The 18,645-nt window shown below is 41.3% G+C and overlaps 1 protein-coding gene across 2 annotated transcripts in view; it reads left to right on the top strand.

Moving 5' to 3' along the window:
* Window positions 1–2,418: 2,418 nt before the first annotated feature.
* Window positions 2,419–18,645, top strand: part of LOC115459244 (endoplasmic reticulum-Golgi intermediate compartment protein 3) — a 48,471-nt gene continuing 32,244 nt past the window's right edge. For both annotated transcript variants that reach the window (XM_030189102.1, XM_030189103.1), the window contains exons 1-2: window positions 2,419–2,506; window positions 17,557–17,627. In XM_030189102.1, the coding sequence (XP_030044962.1) occupies window positions 2,419–2,506; window positions 17,557–17,627 (159 nt within the window). The remainder of the gene's footprint in view (window positions 2,507–17,556; window positions 17,628–18,645) is intronic.

The raw sequence follows: 18,645 nt of genomic DNA, 5'->3' as shown, positions 1-18,645 counted from the left end.
CCTTTTCCCGCGGCGTACTTGTAGTGAAGCCCTCGAGAGTCATCTGGACTAACCGGGCAGGCTCCGCTGTGGACGGCAGGCGTTTGACCACCCCCTTTCGTTTGGTATGTGGCATTTTAAAGGGTAAGTAGTAAAGAAGAAATATTTAAATGTTTAAATATATCAAACAAAAGGAAATCCAGAGAGCCTCGAGGAGCTCCAGCAAGCCACGTCCGCCATCTTGGCTCCCCCCCCCCCCCCCCGTAGACCTAAACATAACTAACTTGTAACACACACTGAGGCATATTTTCAATGCACTTTGACTTACAAAGTTCCATGGAGGGACATTTTCGATATTGACATCTAAGTCCGACTTTGGACGTTTTGCACAAAACATCCAAAATCTGAATAGGAAAGAAAGTCATTTTTGAAAAAGAAAAACGTCTATATTTTATTTATGTATTTTTTAAATACTGTTTCAAACAAGGTATTGTGCTTTGGACATTTTGTTTTTTTGGTCCATTTAAAAAAAGTAATAAAAAAGAGAGGAAAACATAGAAAATCAAACTTTTGCGATGTAAGAGGAGTCAGCATTTTTAGCACACTGGTCCCCCAGACATCCCAGGAGAGCAATGGGGCACCCTAGGGGGCAGGTTCTGTGCACTTCATAAAAATGCTCCCAGGTGCACATCTCACTTTTGCACCCTTATCTTGTCCCTTGAGCCCTACGAAACCCACCTAAAACCTACTGCCCCCCTCCCACTGTACACCACTACAATAGCCCTGTTGGGTGAAGGGGGCACCTATATGTGGGTACAATGGGGTTTTGGTGACTTTGGGAAAGGTCACAGTTTCCACCACAGGTAGAGGGAGATAGGGACCTGAGTCTCCCACTCCATAGTGCACTGCACCAACCACTACACTACTCCAGGGACCTGCATGCTGCTCTAATAGACCTGGCTATAACATCTGAGGCTGTCATAGAGGCTGGTAAGTCATATTTTTATTCACATTTTTGGGGAGTGGGAGGGGGCTGAGTGACCACTGGGGTAATGGGGTCATCCCTAATTCCCTCCAGTGCTCATCTGGTGCTACCTGAAGTAGAGATAGTCTTGTGTTAAGCACATATTATTTAATATCTTTCTTTTAAATAGTAGTAATAAACAATATTAAGTGAATTTTTATAATATACCACAGCATTCAACAAAACAAAAGGAACAAGTTCCCACAAACCATTTTTCTTTTTTCATCAGGCAGGCACAGGGGAAAAAAAAAGATTTGAAATGCTCCCAGCTTTCAACTTAATTCATGTTAATGTGGGATATAAATGTAGACAAGTAAATAGATAGATAGGAACTCTGAATGTTGAGTACCTTTGCTCGAGAATATACCACGAGCTAGGGAGACCCTATAACCAGCCCATCCAAATACACTGATTACGATTTATAACAAGTTTCTGTTCTACCTATGGTTATCAGTAGAAATCAAACAAAATAAAACATGGAAAAGAAAATAATATGATACCTTTTTTATTGGTATCATTTTATTTTCTTTTCCATGTTTTATTTTGTTTGATTTCTATTGATAACCTTTAAGAGTGGACTAACACGGGTACCACACCTCTCTACATGTAGAACCCCAAAGAATATCAAGATTCTGGAACCCTAAAGAGTAACAAGGTTCCAGGCAGAATCTCAAAGAGTAGCAACGTTCCACGCAGAACCCCAAAGAACAGCAAGATTCCGGAATGCTAAAGAGTGACAAGATTCCACGCAGAATCTCAAAGAGTAGCAACATTCCATGTAGAACCCGATCTGGAAGAAGGGCAACCTTCGAAAGCTAATCAAGAAATGTATGAAGTTATGTCCAATAAAAAAGGTATCATCTTATTTTCTTTTCCATGTTTTATTTTGTTTGATTTCTATTGATAACCTTTAAGAGTGGACTAACACGGGTACCACACCTGTTCTACCTATGAAAAGTTATTCTGTTATTATACTTCCTCTGTGTATGCTGCACAAGCCTACATGTTTAAAACATAAGTGAAACGGAATAAAAATGCTACCAACAATAAAGAACAACAACGTGGATGCAGCAGCTCATAAGCTTGTTTGCTTTGAGTGTACTAGATGATGGATGGCTGCGTGGGGAAGGGGAAATAGAGATTTGACCTAAGTGGCTTCAACTGTGTGACGTCATGCCGTCTGTATCAATCAATCCTTGTTCAGGCTCATCCAGTTAATGAGCATGCGCAGGAGCCCGTCAGCACTCTCCGCTCAGCTCCTCCCCCACCCCGCCTCATCTGAATATTGAGCATGCGTATTGCGTAGGGGCCCGGCGGCTCTTTTGCTTTGGCCAATCCTGTTAACGGGCACGAGAGAGGCCCGGAAGTGGGCGTGGCGGTTCCCATTGGTCTCTGAGGTCTCGCGCTGTGCCAAGATGGCGGCGCTGCAGCGGCTGAAGCAGTTTGACGCGTATCCCAAGACCCTGGAGGATTTCCGGGTGAAAACCTGTGGAGGCGCCTTGGGTGAGGGATCGGTGACAGGGCTCTGGGTCTGCTGGACTCGGTTTCTGCCCGGGGTTTTACGTATTGGTGGCCTTTTCTGCCCAGGGTGTTAACAGGCATCTGCTCTACTAATCAATTGTTTCCACTCAGGTGCCGCTTTCTATAACTCCTGAAAAGTTCTTTATTGCTAAAATTGTTTCAATATGTCTAAAAATGCCTATGAAACTCCATATTCTTGTTTGTGCTAGTGGCTAGTGTAAGGCAGACCTCTCCAGGGCAATTTTCCATTATAAAAATAATTATCTACTAAATATTGGACTATTGTATTGCAATAGTATACATAAAGTTGTAAGAAACATTAATGCAAACTGCAGAAATAGGCATGTATTACTGGTATTTATTTATTTATTTATTTATTGCATTTGTATCCCACATTTTCCCACCTCTTTGCGGGCTCAGTGTGGCTTACAATAAGATATGAATAGTGGAAATACATTTGTAACAACTTGAATATTGTGAACATTGGGCAGAGTTGTGTGAGACATGCGATTATCATTAGGAGTATAACAATGGGACATCAACATGGAAACATAAGGAGGAGACAGTGGGACAATTGATTACGGGATGAGGGATCTGAAGTGGATGTATGTTGCATTGATGAACAGTGAGTATGGACTCTATGTGTTTTGGTTCTTTCCGTAAGTTTGCTCAAACAGGTGCGTCTTCAGTAGTTTTCGGAAGGAAGCTTGTTCGTTAATCATTCTTAGGTTGCGCTACTAGGGTTGTGCAGCGCTGTACAATTTAACATAGGACAGTCCCTGCTCAAAGAGCTTACAATCTAAAGGACAATCGGACAAGTAGGGGTTGTCAAACTGGGGCAGTCTAGATTTCCTGTCAGTCTGCTGCCCCTCACTGTCTTTCTACCCTCATCTCCCCTTACGTTCCCGCCCGTAACCTCCATTCACAGGATAAATCCCTCCTCTCAGTACCCTTCTCCACCACCGCCAACTCCAGTCTCCGCTCATTCTGCCTCGCCTCACCCTATGCTTGGAACAACCTTCCTGAACCCTTACGCCAAGCCCCCTCCCTGCCCGTCTTCAAGTCTTTGCTTAAAGCCCACCTCTTCAATGCTGCGTTTGGCACCTAACCCTTACCGTTCAGTGAATCCAGACTGCCCCATTTTGACTGCCCCTATCAGACCGACCGTTCACTTGTCTATTAGATTGTCAGCTCTTTGAGCAGGGACTGTCTCTCTTTGTTAAATTGTACAGTGCTGCGTAACCCTAGTAGTGCTCTAGAAATGTTAAGTAGTAGTAGGTGCCGAAAGCAACATTGAAGAGGTGGGCTTTGAGTAAGGATTTGAAGATGGGTAGGGAGGGGGCTTGGCGTATGGGCTCAGGAAGTTTATTCCAAGCATACTAATTACTAGTATTAAGTACAAGGAGCAGAAGATTTCAAGTAGGCATCAAAGGACTCTCAAAATTGTAATTTTTTGGAAGAGGGACGCATGTTAAACAAATAGGCTTGTTCATATTTCTTAAACAGAATAACCCAATTCCAGCAAATGTACACTGTAAGATTTGTGTTGTCCTTCCAGTGATTGATAATCACTTTCAAAGCAATGGATAATAAGTCAAATAAAGGTTTGTCTTCATCTGTAAGATCAGTTACTAAGAGTGAAGATTTTCATATTAGGTGTTTTAAAGATATTGGTTCATGAAGTTTGAAGATCTGTGAAAGTTCTTTCCAGATGTCTTACCAAAATAAAGTAATGAATCGGAGGTAGGGTATTATTATGGATTAAGAACTGGTTGAAAGATAGGAAGCAGAGAGTAGGATTGCGTGGCCAGTATTCTCAGTGGAGGAGGGTAGTTAGTGGGGTCCCGCAGGGGTCTGTGCTGGGTCCGTTGCTTTTTAATGTATTTATAAATGACCTAGAGATGGGAATAACTAGTGAGGTAATTAAATTCGCCGATGACACAAAATTATTCAGGGTCGTCAAGTCGCAGGAGGAATGTGAACGATTACAGGAGGACCTTGCGAGACTGGGAGAATGGGCGTGCAAGTGGCAGATGAAGTTCAATGTTGACAAGTGCAAAGTGATGCATGTGGGTAAGAGGAACCCGAATTATAGCTACGTCTTGCAAGGTTCCGCGTTAGGAGTTACGGATCAAGAAAGGGATCTGGGTGTCGTCGTCGATGATACGCTGAAACCTTCTGCTCAGTGTGCTGCTGCGGCTAGGAAAGCGAATAGAATGTTGGGTGTTATTAGGAAGGGTATGGAGTCCAGGTGTGCGGATGTTATAATGCCGTTGTATCGCTCCATGGTGCGACCGCACCTGGAGTATTGTGTTCAGTACTGGTCTCCGTATCTCAAAAAAGATATAGTAGAATTGGAAAAGGTACAGCGAAGGGCGACGAAAATGATAGTGGGGATGGGACGACTTTCCTATGAAGAGAGGCTGAGAAGGCTAGGGCTTTTCAGCTTGGAGAAGAGACGGCTGAGGGGAGATATGATAGAAGTGTATAAAATAATGAGTGGAATGGATCGGGTGGATGTGAAGCGACTGTTCACGCTATCCAAAAATACTAGGACTAGAGGGCATGAGTTGAAGCTACAGTGTGGTAAATTTAAAACGAATCGGAGAAAATATTTCTTCACCCAACGTGTAATTAGACTCTGGAATTCGTTGCCGGAGAACGTGGTACGGGCGGTTAGCTTGACGGAGTTTAAAAAGGGGTTAGATAGATTCCTAAAGGACAAGTCCATAGACCGCTATTAAATGGACTTGGAAAAATTCCGCATTTTTAGGTATAACTTGTCTGGAATGTTTTTACGTTTGGGGAGCATGCCAGGTGCCCTTGACCTGGATTGGCCACTGTCGGTGACAGGATGCTGGGCTAGATGGACCTTTGGTCTTTCCCAGTATGGCACTACTTATGTACTTATGTACTAAGATTTGGGCATTCAAAGATGAGGCAAGTTAAGGTTCCAACTGATGATTTACAGGACCAACATAAATCTGAAGAACTAGAGCCACAAAGCTTAGCTTTTCTTGATGTCTGCAAGGAGCGATGAAGCAGGAAAAACGAAGATTGGGAGACGGATGAGGACAGCGTGGAGCGTGGGTCTTTCGACCAAACCAATCTCAAAGATCATCAGACCTTGAATATCAAGTTCCCATACTACTTGTTTGAAAACTATAGTTTTCAACAAACTTCGCAGCACTATTCCTGGGCATTTGCTAGAATTTTTGATGTAATACTTCACATTTTTTTGTTGTTGTTACATTTGTACCCTGCGCTTTCCCACTCACGGCAGGCTCAATACGGCTTACATAGGGCAATGGAGGGTTAAGTGACTTGCCCAGAGTCACAAGGAGCTGCCTGTGCCTGAAGTGGGAATCAAACTCAGTTCCTCAGGACCAAAGTCCACTACCCTAACCACTAGGCCACTCCTCCACACATTCAAATAGATAACCAATAAACTGGTTGAAATGGAAGAATTGTGTTTTGTTCTCTAAGCCAGCTCATTCATAATAGTGCTCTTAAAACGTTTACTCATTTATAGAACAATTTTCATCTTTCCAATTCTCAATTTCTACAACGGGTTCAATTGTGCTGTGAAGTTTGTTGAAAGAGGAAATTGTGGCTGAAATAACAGGAGATAAATGATCCCAATATTTAGCTTTACCATCGATACTGGACAAGATGTAGAGAGGTAAAGGTGTACAAAGTTCCTTTTCAAACTAAAATCGTGTAGAGTTGTGAGTGGAGAAATTTGAATTATACCAATGATCTTTATTTAAGATAAAGGCAGAGTGATAATGTATGAAATCCGGGAAATTAACACCTCCAAGAGGTTTGGGTAATTTTAGAATTTGTAAAGCAATCTGAGATGGTTTAGATTTACAAAGAGATAGTGATAAAGTTCTGTCTGTGTTTGAAAAGGACTGAGGTAAGGCAATAGGAAGCATACTATGCATATAATTAATTATAGGAGCAAAAATCATCTTTGTCTATAATCTTCCCCACCAAGTTAAGAATAGAGGAGACTAGCCAGAAATTGTTGTCTTAACAGTGTGTAAAGTGTGATTGATATTTTTATCTATAGTTTCTTGAATGGTTCTTCCTAGGTATATTCCTAAATATTTAATAAATGGAGTTTGTGTTTTGAAAGGAAAGTTGGAAAATCATTGTTGTGTAATGTCTTGATGTAAGGGGAGTGTGGCAAAATTGGGGGTTTTTAAGCCTGTGAATTGTAATAATATTTTAATGCAGTGTATATTTCTTCTTTGGTCAGCAGGTGGGTTTTTTTTTCTGTTTTAAAGCTTGTTGCTGAAAAGACCGTTTTCTTTTTCAGTTTTAACCCTGTGGGGAAGGCAATCTGCAGTGCCATTGGCCAGATATTTTCAAAGTTGGTGCTCTGGGCTCTGATTGGTCCTGGAGTTCAAATCCAGCCAGGAGTTTACTGGATTTTTCCCAGTCTCAGATAGGGAGTACAGAGGGTAAACATCTCTGCCCTGAGGCCCTGTTCAAGACCTGTGTGAGCAGTTATTTTCCTGAAACTCCCCAGGTGCTACCCAGGTAGTGACAAAGTGTTTAGATAGTTTTAATATTGATCCTTATTCAGTTACCTGTTATTGCTTGTTGTTTTCCCACATGTTTTATATCGCCCACTGTTCTATTTTTGTGATAATAAATCTATTAGTTTATAAGTTCTGATGTCTTGGACTGACTAAGGATCCTGTTGGTTTGTGTTTTGGGTCTGTCAATGCTTTCTAAGAACTGTGTCTCCCTGGGAGTTTGGCCCCAGTGTCCTAGAAATCATCAGGGAATAACTCGAGAATTGGAGACTAGCCCAGAGGCAAGCCGGGACCTAGTCGGTAGGAGGAGAATGCAGTGTAGAGCACGTGCACAGGTGCAGACGGGCCTGAGCAGTGCTGGGGATGGGCCTTCTCGGTGGTTGACGGTTAACCCCAGGTTGTGCTAGGCATTTTGTGACGGCTACTAACCGTGGGTTGTTGTTTTTTTGTTTTTTTTTTAATTATTAGCTAATGGAAGGATATTGCAAAGTAATCTGAAATTATCCATAGTGGAGCTTTGGGACATAAAGCCACATTGATCAGAATTAATAATATGGGGTAAAACTTTAGGTAATCTAATGGCAATTATTTTGGCATAAATGTTACTATCCAGGTTAATTAAGGAAATAAGTCTATAGTTTGACACAAAATTGGGATCCTCCCAGGCTTTGGAAAAACTATTATTTGTGCTTCTGTAAAGATACCATCTACAAATTGGTTTAATTTAATCTGATTGAAAAAGGTATGAAGAAGGGGCGATAAAGCAGCCAAAAAATATTAGTAAAATTCTGCATAGGCCATCTGGTCCGGGAGTCTTATATGTTGGAAAAGAGTTTATGGCTGTCATCATTCATCTAGAGATCTGTTTTTCCAGATGTTTTATTTTATTTTTTTTATATAGAAATGCAATGATATCATCATTGGAAGCTGTAAGTTAAGATGAATATAATTTTTGATAAAAATTTGAGATCATTTTCAGAAGTTATTACCTTATTATCTAGTGGATTGATTAGAGAGGTAACATTCATTTTACATTTTTTTCCCTTTTAAGTATTGAGCTAAGAGTGATCAGCTTTGTTTTGTTCAAAATAGCAGTTAACTCCCAACGTTATTTGTTGATGAGAAGCAAGTTTACTAAAAATATTGTTGTATTCTTCTCTCAAGTTAGAAATTGAAGTGTTTGGGGTCTTATTTGGGATTCCAAAGTTTTTAAAGTTGTATTTTGATCTTTTAAACGTTTTGCTGAGAAACCCATAATAAGTCCACGTATATATTCCTTAAAGGCATCCCACCAGATGTATAATTCAGTATCACGAGGAAGATTAAATTTGCAAAAGTCAGAAATACCAGTAGTAATATATTATTCCTGTTCACTGACAAGTTTTCCATTAAATCTCCATATTCTATGTTTTGATGAGTAATTAGGCGATATAAAATTTAGGAAAGGAGCATGATCAGAAATACTAGTTAGTAGAATATTAGCTTCAATGACACAAGAGATTAAAGAATTTGAAATTTTAAAAAAAATCTATTCTTGAGTGCGATTTGTGTGGAATAGAATAAAAAGTGAAATCATTTAGTATTGGATGAAGGAACCTCCAAATGTTAGTAGATTCTTCATAATATTTAAGAGTAAATCTCTGCTTTTGGAGGTTGTGGCTGGAGTTGAGATTTTCTATTAAAGGATTTAACCTTAAGTTAAAATCTCCTCCTAAAATAATAGGCAAATGAGAATAGATTGTTAACGGTTCCGCTAACTTAGGGCCCTGTTAGCATGTTCTAGTGTTGTTAGTGTGTGCTAATGATTAGCATGCACTAAACGCTAAAGTTGCCCTAGACACATTTGGGCTAAAAATGCTACTTCACCTTAGTAAACAGGGCCCTTAGTAAAGAAATTCACATCTTCACAATTTGGAGCATAAAAAGAATTGTGTAGTACCAGTAGTAACCGTCATACTAGATTTCCTACCTGTATCATCAGAGGTAGAGGAAATAATCTTTAATGGTAAGGAGGACTTATAAAATATTGTTCCATTTATTTTTTCCTAAAGTAGGCGAGGCACTGCTCAAAGTATATTTGGGATGTTTTAGCAAATGAATATCTTTTGCATTAAGATGGGTCTACTGCAATAGCAAGAAATCAGGAGAGAGTCTATTAGTGTAAACCCAAAATTTTGATCTTTTAAAAGGATTATTTAAACCTTTAAGAGAAAATATTTTTATGACATTAGTCATATGAGTAAACAGATTATATTGTTGAAGGGAGTGACAAGTATGACAAAATAATTATAGTGTGATAATATCTTCTGCTTATTATTAATAACACATAACAGATGACCTTATTCAAAGGTAACCTTAATGGCAGCTCACCTCACTTAACAGAAGTAGGCATAATCAGGGAGCCTAAAGCCTCCATTGCCCCGGGTATAAAAAAAATTATATTGTGAGCCCTCTACGGACAGATAAAATACTTGTATATATTGTGTACAGTGCTGCATACATCTTAATAGCACTATAGTAATACTAAATAAGGGCCCTGTTTACTAAGCCGTGCTATAGTCACGGGGAGATATGATAGAGGTCTATAAAATAATGAGTGGAGTTGAACGGGTAGATGTGAAGCGTCTGTTCACGCGTTCCAAAAATACTAGGACTAGGGAGCATGCGATGAAGCTATAATGTAGTAAATTTAAAACGAATCGGAGAAATTTTTTCTTCACTCAACGTGTATTTAAACTCTGGAATTCGTTGCCAGAGAATGTGGTAAAGGCGGTTAGCTTAGCGGAGTTTTAAAAAGTTAGGACGACTTCCTAAAGGAAAAGTCCATAGACTGTTATTAAATGGACTTGGGGAAAATCCACTATTTCTGGGATAAGCAGTATAAAATGTTTTGTACTTTTTTGGGATCTTGCCGGGTATTTCTGACCTGGATTGGCCACTGTTGGAAACAGGATACTGGGCTCGATGGACCTTTGGTCTTTCCTAGTATGGCAATACTTATGTACCTAAAGGAATATAATGGGTGTCTGTATCATTAGCACACGCTAAAAAGTTTGCGTGCCTACAGTGTGGCTTAGTAAACGGGACCCTAATTTAGGTAGTACTTCGCTATGTGCTTAGCATTTAGAGATCATAAACCTAAAGTTCATAAATAAATGAAAGTCTAGTTATCAAATTAACACTGAAGATTCAAAGACTCGGATAATATATGTGGCTTTGTCTTAATAGCCGATCTGAGTATTAATATGGTTGCAGTGTAGAACTTTATTTATTTATTGCATTTGTACCACACATTTTCCCACCTATTTGCAGGCTCAATGTGGCTTACATAATACCGTCAAAGGCATTTGCCCAGTCGGTTTGATAACTAATACAGGCTGTATAGAGATGGAATGAGGTGTATATGGAGGATCGGAAGGGATGTAGATTGCGTGGTGTCCGGTACGATCATTAGTCATGTTATGTTCCTGGGTGAAGAGGTTTACGTGGGGTCATTGGGGTAGGCCTTTTTGAAGAGGTTGGTTTTTAGTGATTTCCTGAAGTTCAGGTGGTCATGGATTGTTTTCACTGCTTTTGGGAGGCCATTCCATAGTTGTGCGCTTATGTAGGAGAAGTCGGATGTGTGAGTTGTTTTGTATTTCAGTCCTTTGCAATTTGGGTAGTGTAGGTTTAGGTATGATCTTGATGGTCCGGCTCTTTCTTATTGGTAGATCTATAAGGTCTATCATGTATCCTGGGACTATGCCATATATAATTTTATGGACTAAAGTGCAGATTTTTGAAGATGGTTTTTATTTATTTATTTGTTGTACTTGTATCCCACATTTTCCCACCTATTTGCAGGCTCAATGTGGCTTACAATGTTCCGTTATGGCGTTCGCCCTACCAGAGTAAAAGATAACAATTGCAGTTACATAGAGAACATGGATGACATAATAGAATTAAGCAAACAGATATAGGAAGAGAACAATTCAGAATATAAGGTAAAGTGGTGATGAGTTACATTTACAGTTATTGATCGTTGTGGTATGCCTTGTTGAAGAGAGAGGTCTTCAGAGATATACGAAAGTTAGTTCATAAATTGTTTTTAGGTTGTGGCAATGCATTCCACAACTGCGTACTCATGTAGGAAAAGCTAGACGCATGTGTTAATCTGTATTTTAGTCTTTTACAGTTGGGGAAGTGAAGATTAAGGAATGTGCGGGATGATCTTTTAGCATTCCTGGGTGGTAAGTCGACCAGGTCTAACATGTAGGCCGGGGCATCTCCATGAATAATTTTATGAACTAGAGTGCAGACTTTGAACGCGATACGTTCTTTGATTGGGAGCCAGTGCAGCTTTTCTTGAAGGGATTTTGCACTTTCGAATTGTGTTTTGCTGAATATCAATCTGGCTGCTACATTTTGGGTGGTCTGGAGTTCTTTTGTGAGTTGTTCTTTGCATCCCGCGTAGATTCCGTTGCAATAGTCTACATGACTTAGGACCATTGATTGTATTAGGTTTCGAAAGGTTTCTCTTGGGAAGAAAAGTTTTAGTCGTTTGAGCTTCCACATTGAATAGAATATTTTCTTTATTACAGAGTTTACCTGGCTCTCGAGAGTAAGGTTGCGGTCAAGTGTGATGCCGAGTATTTTCAAGCTGTCTGAGGTAGGGAGGGTGTGTCCTGGGGTATTTATGGTTGTGGGTTTGTACTTGTTGTGTTGGGAGGATAGGAAGAGGCAGTGTGTTTTTTCAGTGTTCAGTTTCAGTTGGAATGAGTTTGCCCAGGAGTCCATGATGATCAGGCCATCATTGATTTTATTGGTTATTTCTGTCAAGTCATGTCTGAAGGAGATGTAGATTGTAACATCGTCTGCGTAAATGAATGAGATAAGGACTTTGCCAGTGGAATCATCATCATGTTGAAGAGTATTGGTGATAATGGTGATCCTTGAGGTACTCCGTAGACAGCTTTCCACGGTGGTGATATGTTTGAATTTGTGTTTACTTGATAAGTTCTGATAAGAAATAAAGCAGCAGATGTGCTGAGAGAGATTGTCGGTAAATTAAGTCTTTCAAGAACCCACTGATGCCACATATGAGTGGTCCTCCATTACAGAATATCCAGGTGTTCTAAATAATCATGGAGAGCTGTAGGGTCTTCAAAAGATTTAGTAGAATTATTTATGGTAGCCTTTCATTGTGGCTGGAAAGAAGAGACCATATTTGGCGCTAATTCTTTTAAGCAATGGTCTCATGGAAAGAAATTGTTTTCTTCAGTATTTTTGTGCAGATCCACCATTCCTTTTTAAGGGTGCTTTGGTTTTTTTCATTTGAAGGATTTGAAATTCATGCTGATAGCAAAGCAATTTAACTACAATCGGACGTGGCTTAGTGCTACCTTGAATGACATAAGGTGGCGTCTGGTGTGCTCACTCACATTCCAAGGGAGCAGTTGGTGGGATCCTTTAACATAAAAAAATTCCAACATCCGCACCCTCTGCTTTCTCTGGTAGACGCAGGATTTTAATGTTATTTCGGTGAGATCTGTTGTTTAGATCTTCAGTGTCTCTTTTAGGGTGTGTAACTGTTTGCATACACATGGAATTTCAAGAAGCTGTTTGTCGTGTGCCTTTAAGCAGTTTCCCACAACGGTGGTAGCTGATGAGTCTGATAAAACTTGCTGCTGAAGACTGAGCAGTTCTTTTAAATCGGAAAGTAGGTCTGCATTTGTTTAGTCTTTTACCTGTAAAAGTTCCTGAAATATCATCGACAGGGGCCTTGCAAGGTGAAAGCGGATTCTGTTTAGATCTCTTTATTCCTTGATTAGGAGAATGATCTACTTTGGAAGGTTTTTGTGAAGCCATAGTGAAGTAAAAGTCTCCAAATAAAGATGAAGGAATGCTCTCCAATTGTATGATCTCTCTATATAAAACGCACCTCCAACGTTCTGAAGCCTCCACAAGTCCCAACGTTCTAAATGCATGGTGGTGAAACTCAGAATTCGCCCATGAGTGTTGGCCCCGCCCCCCACGTCAAACGTCAAGACGTCGAGGGCGGACCAATGACGCTCAATCAATCGCATCACGAACCCGTTACTAAGCGACGGAACATGACATAAGACACATCGCGGAACAATGAAAACCAGCAGCACACAGTTGCTACGCGACGTCAACAGCAACACTAAAAGGACCATATAGATCTCTGCTCTCCACACAAACAACGGACACGGAGGGCATAGGAGGGAAGGAAAAAAACCAGCACATACACACACACTCTCACTCTTAACTGGCTATAATGAGCAACTGACCTACCACTATCACAGGGACTGCTAGCACCTCTCTCTCTCTCTCTCTCTCTCTCTCTCTCTCTCTCTCTCTCTCACACACACACACACATACGCACGGGACACAGAGGGGATGGAAGACAAGGAACGAATCGTTGGGTATGGAGGGGGCGGCAGGGGAGATAAGGAAAGAAATGCCTCAAATGTTTGTGCTGTGCCTACCCTTTCACACTCTCTTTCACACACATGCACACACACACACTTACACTGTCTGTATCTCACACACACACGCACCCACACACATATACACACTCTCTCACACAGACACACAAACACGCCTCAAATGGTTCAGCTGTCCTATGTAAAATTTCACTGCTGTCTCTTCATTTTCACCCTGCCTGTGCACACTCTCTTTCACACAGAGACACACACACACACTTTCTCTGTGTCACACACACACAGATACACATACATATACACACTCTCACTCTCTCTATATAGCCCTGCTAGCGCCCGTTTCATTTGTTTACGAAACGGGCCTTTTTTACTAGTAAAGCAATATGTTGCAGAGGTGAGTGGAGCAAAAGCTCTAAGTAACCATCTTGGTCAAGGCTCGAGAGTGACCCCCCCTGGTCCAACGATACTTCTCACATAAAGAATTATGCAACGAAAAGGCCGAATCAGCTGGCAATAATAAAACTGTAGGGCATATGAAACTTTAAACTGGGTTTCAAGATGATTTATGCTGGTGACAGCAAAAAAATATCTGAACTTTGGCATCTATCTTGGTTTTGTTTGATGCATCTCTTTCTCACTCTCTGGTCTCATCTGTTCTTATATTTCTCTTTGGTGTCTTCCTTCTTTTTCTTTTCAGTTTCAGAGCTCTCTTTCTCAGTTCATCTCGTCACCAGTGGCTATTTGAATACTTTTCTATCTCTCTTACGTGATACTGTATGCTTTTCCTGTCATTCCTGCTCTTTTTCCCCATTCCTTTCTCTCTGTCCTCATGAGCTCTTTCTCCCACTTCACAACTCCCTCCATTTTATTTCCCTGTTTCTCCTGAGATGCTCATTATTTTTCACTCTCCGATCCCACTCCCCTGAGGCCTAGCATCCCCTTTAAAAAGGGGTTAGATAGATTCCTAAAGGACAAGTCCATAGACCGCTATTAAATGGACTTGGAAAAATTCCGCATTTTTAGGTATAACTTGTCTGGAATGTTTTTACGTTTGGGGAGCGTGCCAGGTGCCCTTGACCTGGATTGGCCACTGTCGGTGACAGGATGCTGGGCTAGATGGACCTTTGGTCTTTCCCAGTATGGCACTACTTATGTACTTATGTACTTATGTACTTCTCCCTTCTGGTATCTCTGCCTCTTTCTCTTCTCTCGTTCTGGTCCAGCATCGCTACCTCTTCTCACTTCCCTCTGACCTAGTGCAGCACCTGTACCTATCTCTTCTCTCTCCTCCCCCTTCTGTGCAACCTTTAATTCTCTTTCCTCAAATCCCCTGTTGCGTCTTCTTCCTATTTGTTCTGGGGTCAGCATCGCAGAGAACAGTGAGATGCTTGTCTTTAAATTGTACACCTGTCTTTTAGATTGTAAGCTCCTTCAGCAGGGACTCTCCTTCCATGTTAAATTGTACAGCGCTGCGTAACCGTAGTAGCGCTTTAGAAATGTTAAGTAGTAGTAGTATGCTGTGAGTCTCACCTGGCCCCCCTCCATCTGATGTGCACTTCTTGTTGCCATGGGGGCAGGATTGGGCAGAGACTCGAAGCATGCTTGAGTGGAGGTTCTGCATCATGTCAGTCTTTTGTAATTCCAAACATACACTTCTAAACGCTGACAATATCTCTGTTTTTTGTAATGCCAACACAGAACAAGTTAGAAGAGGCAGCAAAGGGAGGTAAGGGGTGGAGCCAGGGGTAGTGGCAGGAGGGGGAGATGCTGCATCATTTCGGAAGCGATGGGTGGGGGTAATAGTATGCCCATGCTGAGCTTATGATACCTCTGTTCCCATTACTTAAATCCTGAAAGTTGCCAAGTAGGAAGAAGCTGGGGACAGGGTTCTGAAATCGGGGACATCCTGGTACTTTTAGGCTATTGGATTGTTGTAAAACATTTTTTGATTGGTGAAAGGAGGAAAAAGAAATTGTGCATGTTCACTGACCAGGAGTAACATAAACAGTTTTGGTATTTGGGCTCTGTGAATGGCAGCTAGTAAGTATAGCTTTGAAGTGTTACTCCTGGGGGGATTCTGTGCTTCTGAGTTCCCACCTCTGCAGAATTGCATCGGGTTTCTCCTCATTCCCCCTCCCCTGCAGAGATGGTGCAGCAAGAGGAGGAGGACCTGAACCGTTGCACATTGGGCCACATTCTCCTCCTCCTCTGCTGACCGTGACCTGACTGTTTAGGGCCTATTTAGTTTTCATTCTTTTATACTTTTTCCTTGTTTTTATTAATTTTCCCCCACTTTTTCTCTTTTACAGTCTCATCTCTTCTTCCAAGGGGTTCCTCTTTCCAGTATTCACTGCCTCTTGTTTGGTCCATCTCCTTCCCCTACCAAGTCCCTCTCTTTACATAAGAACATAAGAGTAGCCATACTGGGTCAGACCAGTGGTCCATCTAGCCCAGTATCCTGTTTCCAACAGTGGCCAAGCCAGGTCACAAGTACCTGGCAGAAACCCAAATCGTGGCAACACTCCATGCTACCAATCCCAGGGCAAGCAGTTGCTTCCCATGTCTGTCTCAAAAGCAGACTATGGACTTTTCCTCCAGGAATTTGTCCAAATCTTTTCTTAACATAGTAACATAGTGGATGACGACAGAAAAAGACCTGCACGGTCCATCCAGTCTGCCCAACAAGATAACTCGTATTTGCTACTTTTTGTGTATACCCTACTTTGATTTGTACCTGTGCTCTTCAGGGCACAGACCGTATAAGTCTGCCCAGCACTATCCCCGCCTCCCAACCACCAGTCCCGCCTCCCGATCTTGACTAAGCTCCTGAGGATCCATTCCTTCTGAACAGGATTCCTTTATGTTTATCCCACGTGTGTTTGAATTCTGTTACCGTTTTCATTTCCACCACCTCCCGCGGGAGGGCATTCCAAGCATCCACTACTCTCTCTGTGAAAAAATACTTCCTGACATTTTTCTTGAGTCTGCCCCCCTTCAATCTCATTTCATGTCCTCTCGTTCTACCATCTTCCCATCTCCGGAAAAGGTTCGTTTGCAGATTAATACCTTTCAAATATTTGAATGTCTGTATCATATCACCCCTGTTTCTCCTTTCCTCCAGAGTATACATGTTTAGTTCAGCAAGTCTCTCCTCATACGTCTTGTAACGCAAATCCCATATCATTCTCGTAGCTTTTCTTTGCACCGCTTCAATTCTTTTTACTTCCTTAACAAGATACGGCCTCCAAAACTGAACACAATACTCCAGGTGGGGCCTCACCAACGACTTATACAGGGGCATCAACATCCCCTTTCTTCTGCTGGTATCTAAACCCAGATACACTAACTACATTCTCTGGCAGAGTTCCAGAGCTTAACTATTCGTAGAGTGAAAAAATACTTCCTTCTATTTGTTTTAAAAGTATTTCCATTTAACTTGCTTGAGTGTCCCTTAATCTTTATACTTTTGGAACAAGTAAAAAATAGATTTACTTTTACTCGTTCTCCTCAATCGTATCTCCTCTCATCTGTCTCTTTCTAAGCTGAAGAGCCCTAACCTCTTTAGCCCTTCCTCATTTGAGAGAAGTTCCATCCCCTTTATCATTTTGGTCACTCTTCTTTGAACCTTTTCTATATCTGCTAGAACTGAACGCGGTACTCAAGGTGAAGTTGTACCTTGGAGCGATACAGAGGCTCAATAGTATTTTTGGTCTTATTCGCCATCCCTTTCCTAATTTGCTTTTTTTGGCCACTGCTGTACATTGAGCAGAAGATTTCAGGGTATTATCTACACAGACACCTAGATCTTTTTCTTGGTTGCTGCATTTAGCCTCCTGTTTCTCATGGCTTTGTTTATTGTTAGCTGCACAGTAGCAAAAAGAGCATAGAGACTGGAAGGAACAGGAAGGGATGCTGCTCTAAGTGTAGTATCACCTCCCTGTCGAGCCTTGTGCTCATATAAAGGTGAGTGTACAGATTCTTTGTGTTTTTTATTAACTGTGCTTACTTTATTCACTGACATTTAACCTTTGCTTGTTTCCAGTGACTCTGATCAGTGGTCTGATAATGCTGCTTCTGTTCTTCTCAGAGCTCCAGTACTACCTCACTAAAGAGGTAAGTGAGACAAATTCACTGATGGGGGAAATGGGACTTGATATACCGCCTTTCTGAGGTTTTTGCAATTACATTCAAAGATGTTGTCTTAGTGTGGCTATAGCAGGAAATGCCTTCAGTAAATATGTTCAGGGCAGTGGCTTTACTGTACACCGCCTTCAGTGAATTCCTACAAAAAGGCGGTAAATCCAAATAAATAAGTAATGAGTTGCTGGAGGCATTGAGTTGAGATGCCTGAGGAAGTACAGCAGCCTGCTGAGGATGCATTGGATGAGAACCCAATAGGCACAGGTGCAAGCAATTGTGCTGTTGATGCCTTGGGCAATAATCTTCCATATGATTCTACAAAAGCAGTAGACCTTTCCTTAAATGCAAGCCTCAAGAGACCCGGAATTGGCTACTCCAGGGATTTTTCCTTTGGCATTCATATTGCTGATGCAAAGAATGCTTTAATGACTACTAGAAATCCATTAAACAGGCAGAGAGGGCTGACTATATTATACTAAACTAGGGTTGTCTAAGAAGAAACTGCAATCTTTGATAGGTTAGTAATAGAATAACAGAATGAAATTGTTATGCTTCCCAGACCCTGGTCACTCACATGCCTTACTGCTGTCTATCAAAAGTTGGGAAACAAATCCCTACTGGGAGGATAGGTAACTAAATGCTAAAATGAAAATTTTCCAGCTGACTTTAAATTTTTCAAGGGAGGTGTCTAGCCATAGCTGAAGGAATTCCAAAGGATGGGGCCAGTAACATGAAATATGGTGCCCCAAGTGGTGTCATATCTGTCTGAAAGTAGGGATTATTAGGTATTTTTATTCAAATCAGTAGTTGCAAGTGGAAGACTTGGATGGTGAATCGTTTATATACCGTCCAAGCAGTATTATTTTATACTAGTAAAAAAGCCCCGTTTCTGATGCAAATGAAACAGGGGCTAGCAAGGTTTTCTTCTGTGTGCATGTGGGAGTGTGTGTGTCCCTGCCCTCTGCCCTCTCTCCCTTCCCCTGTGCTGTCT

Source organism: Microcaecilia unicolor, unplaced genomic scaffold, assembly GCF_901765095.1.
Source record: "Microcaecilia unicolor unplaced genomic scaffold, aMicUni1.1, whole genome shotgun sequence".
Taxonomy (NCBI): domain Eukaryota; kingdom Metazoa; phylum Chordata; class Amphibia; order Gymnophiona; family Siphonopidae; genus Microcaecilia; species Microcaecilia unicolor.
Note: the sequence above shows the minus strand (reverse complement) of the source record. Positions and strands in the feature narration are given on the sequence as shown.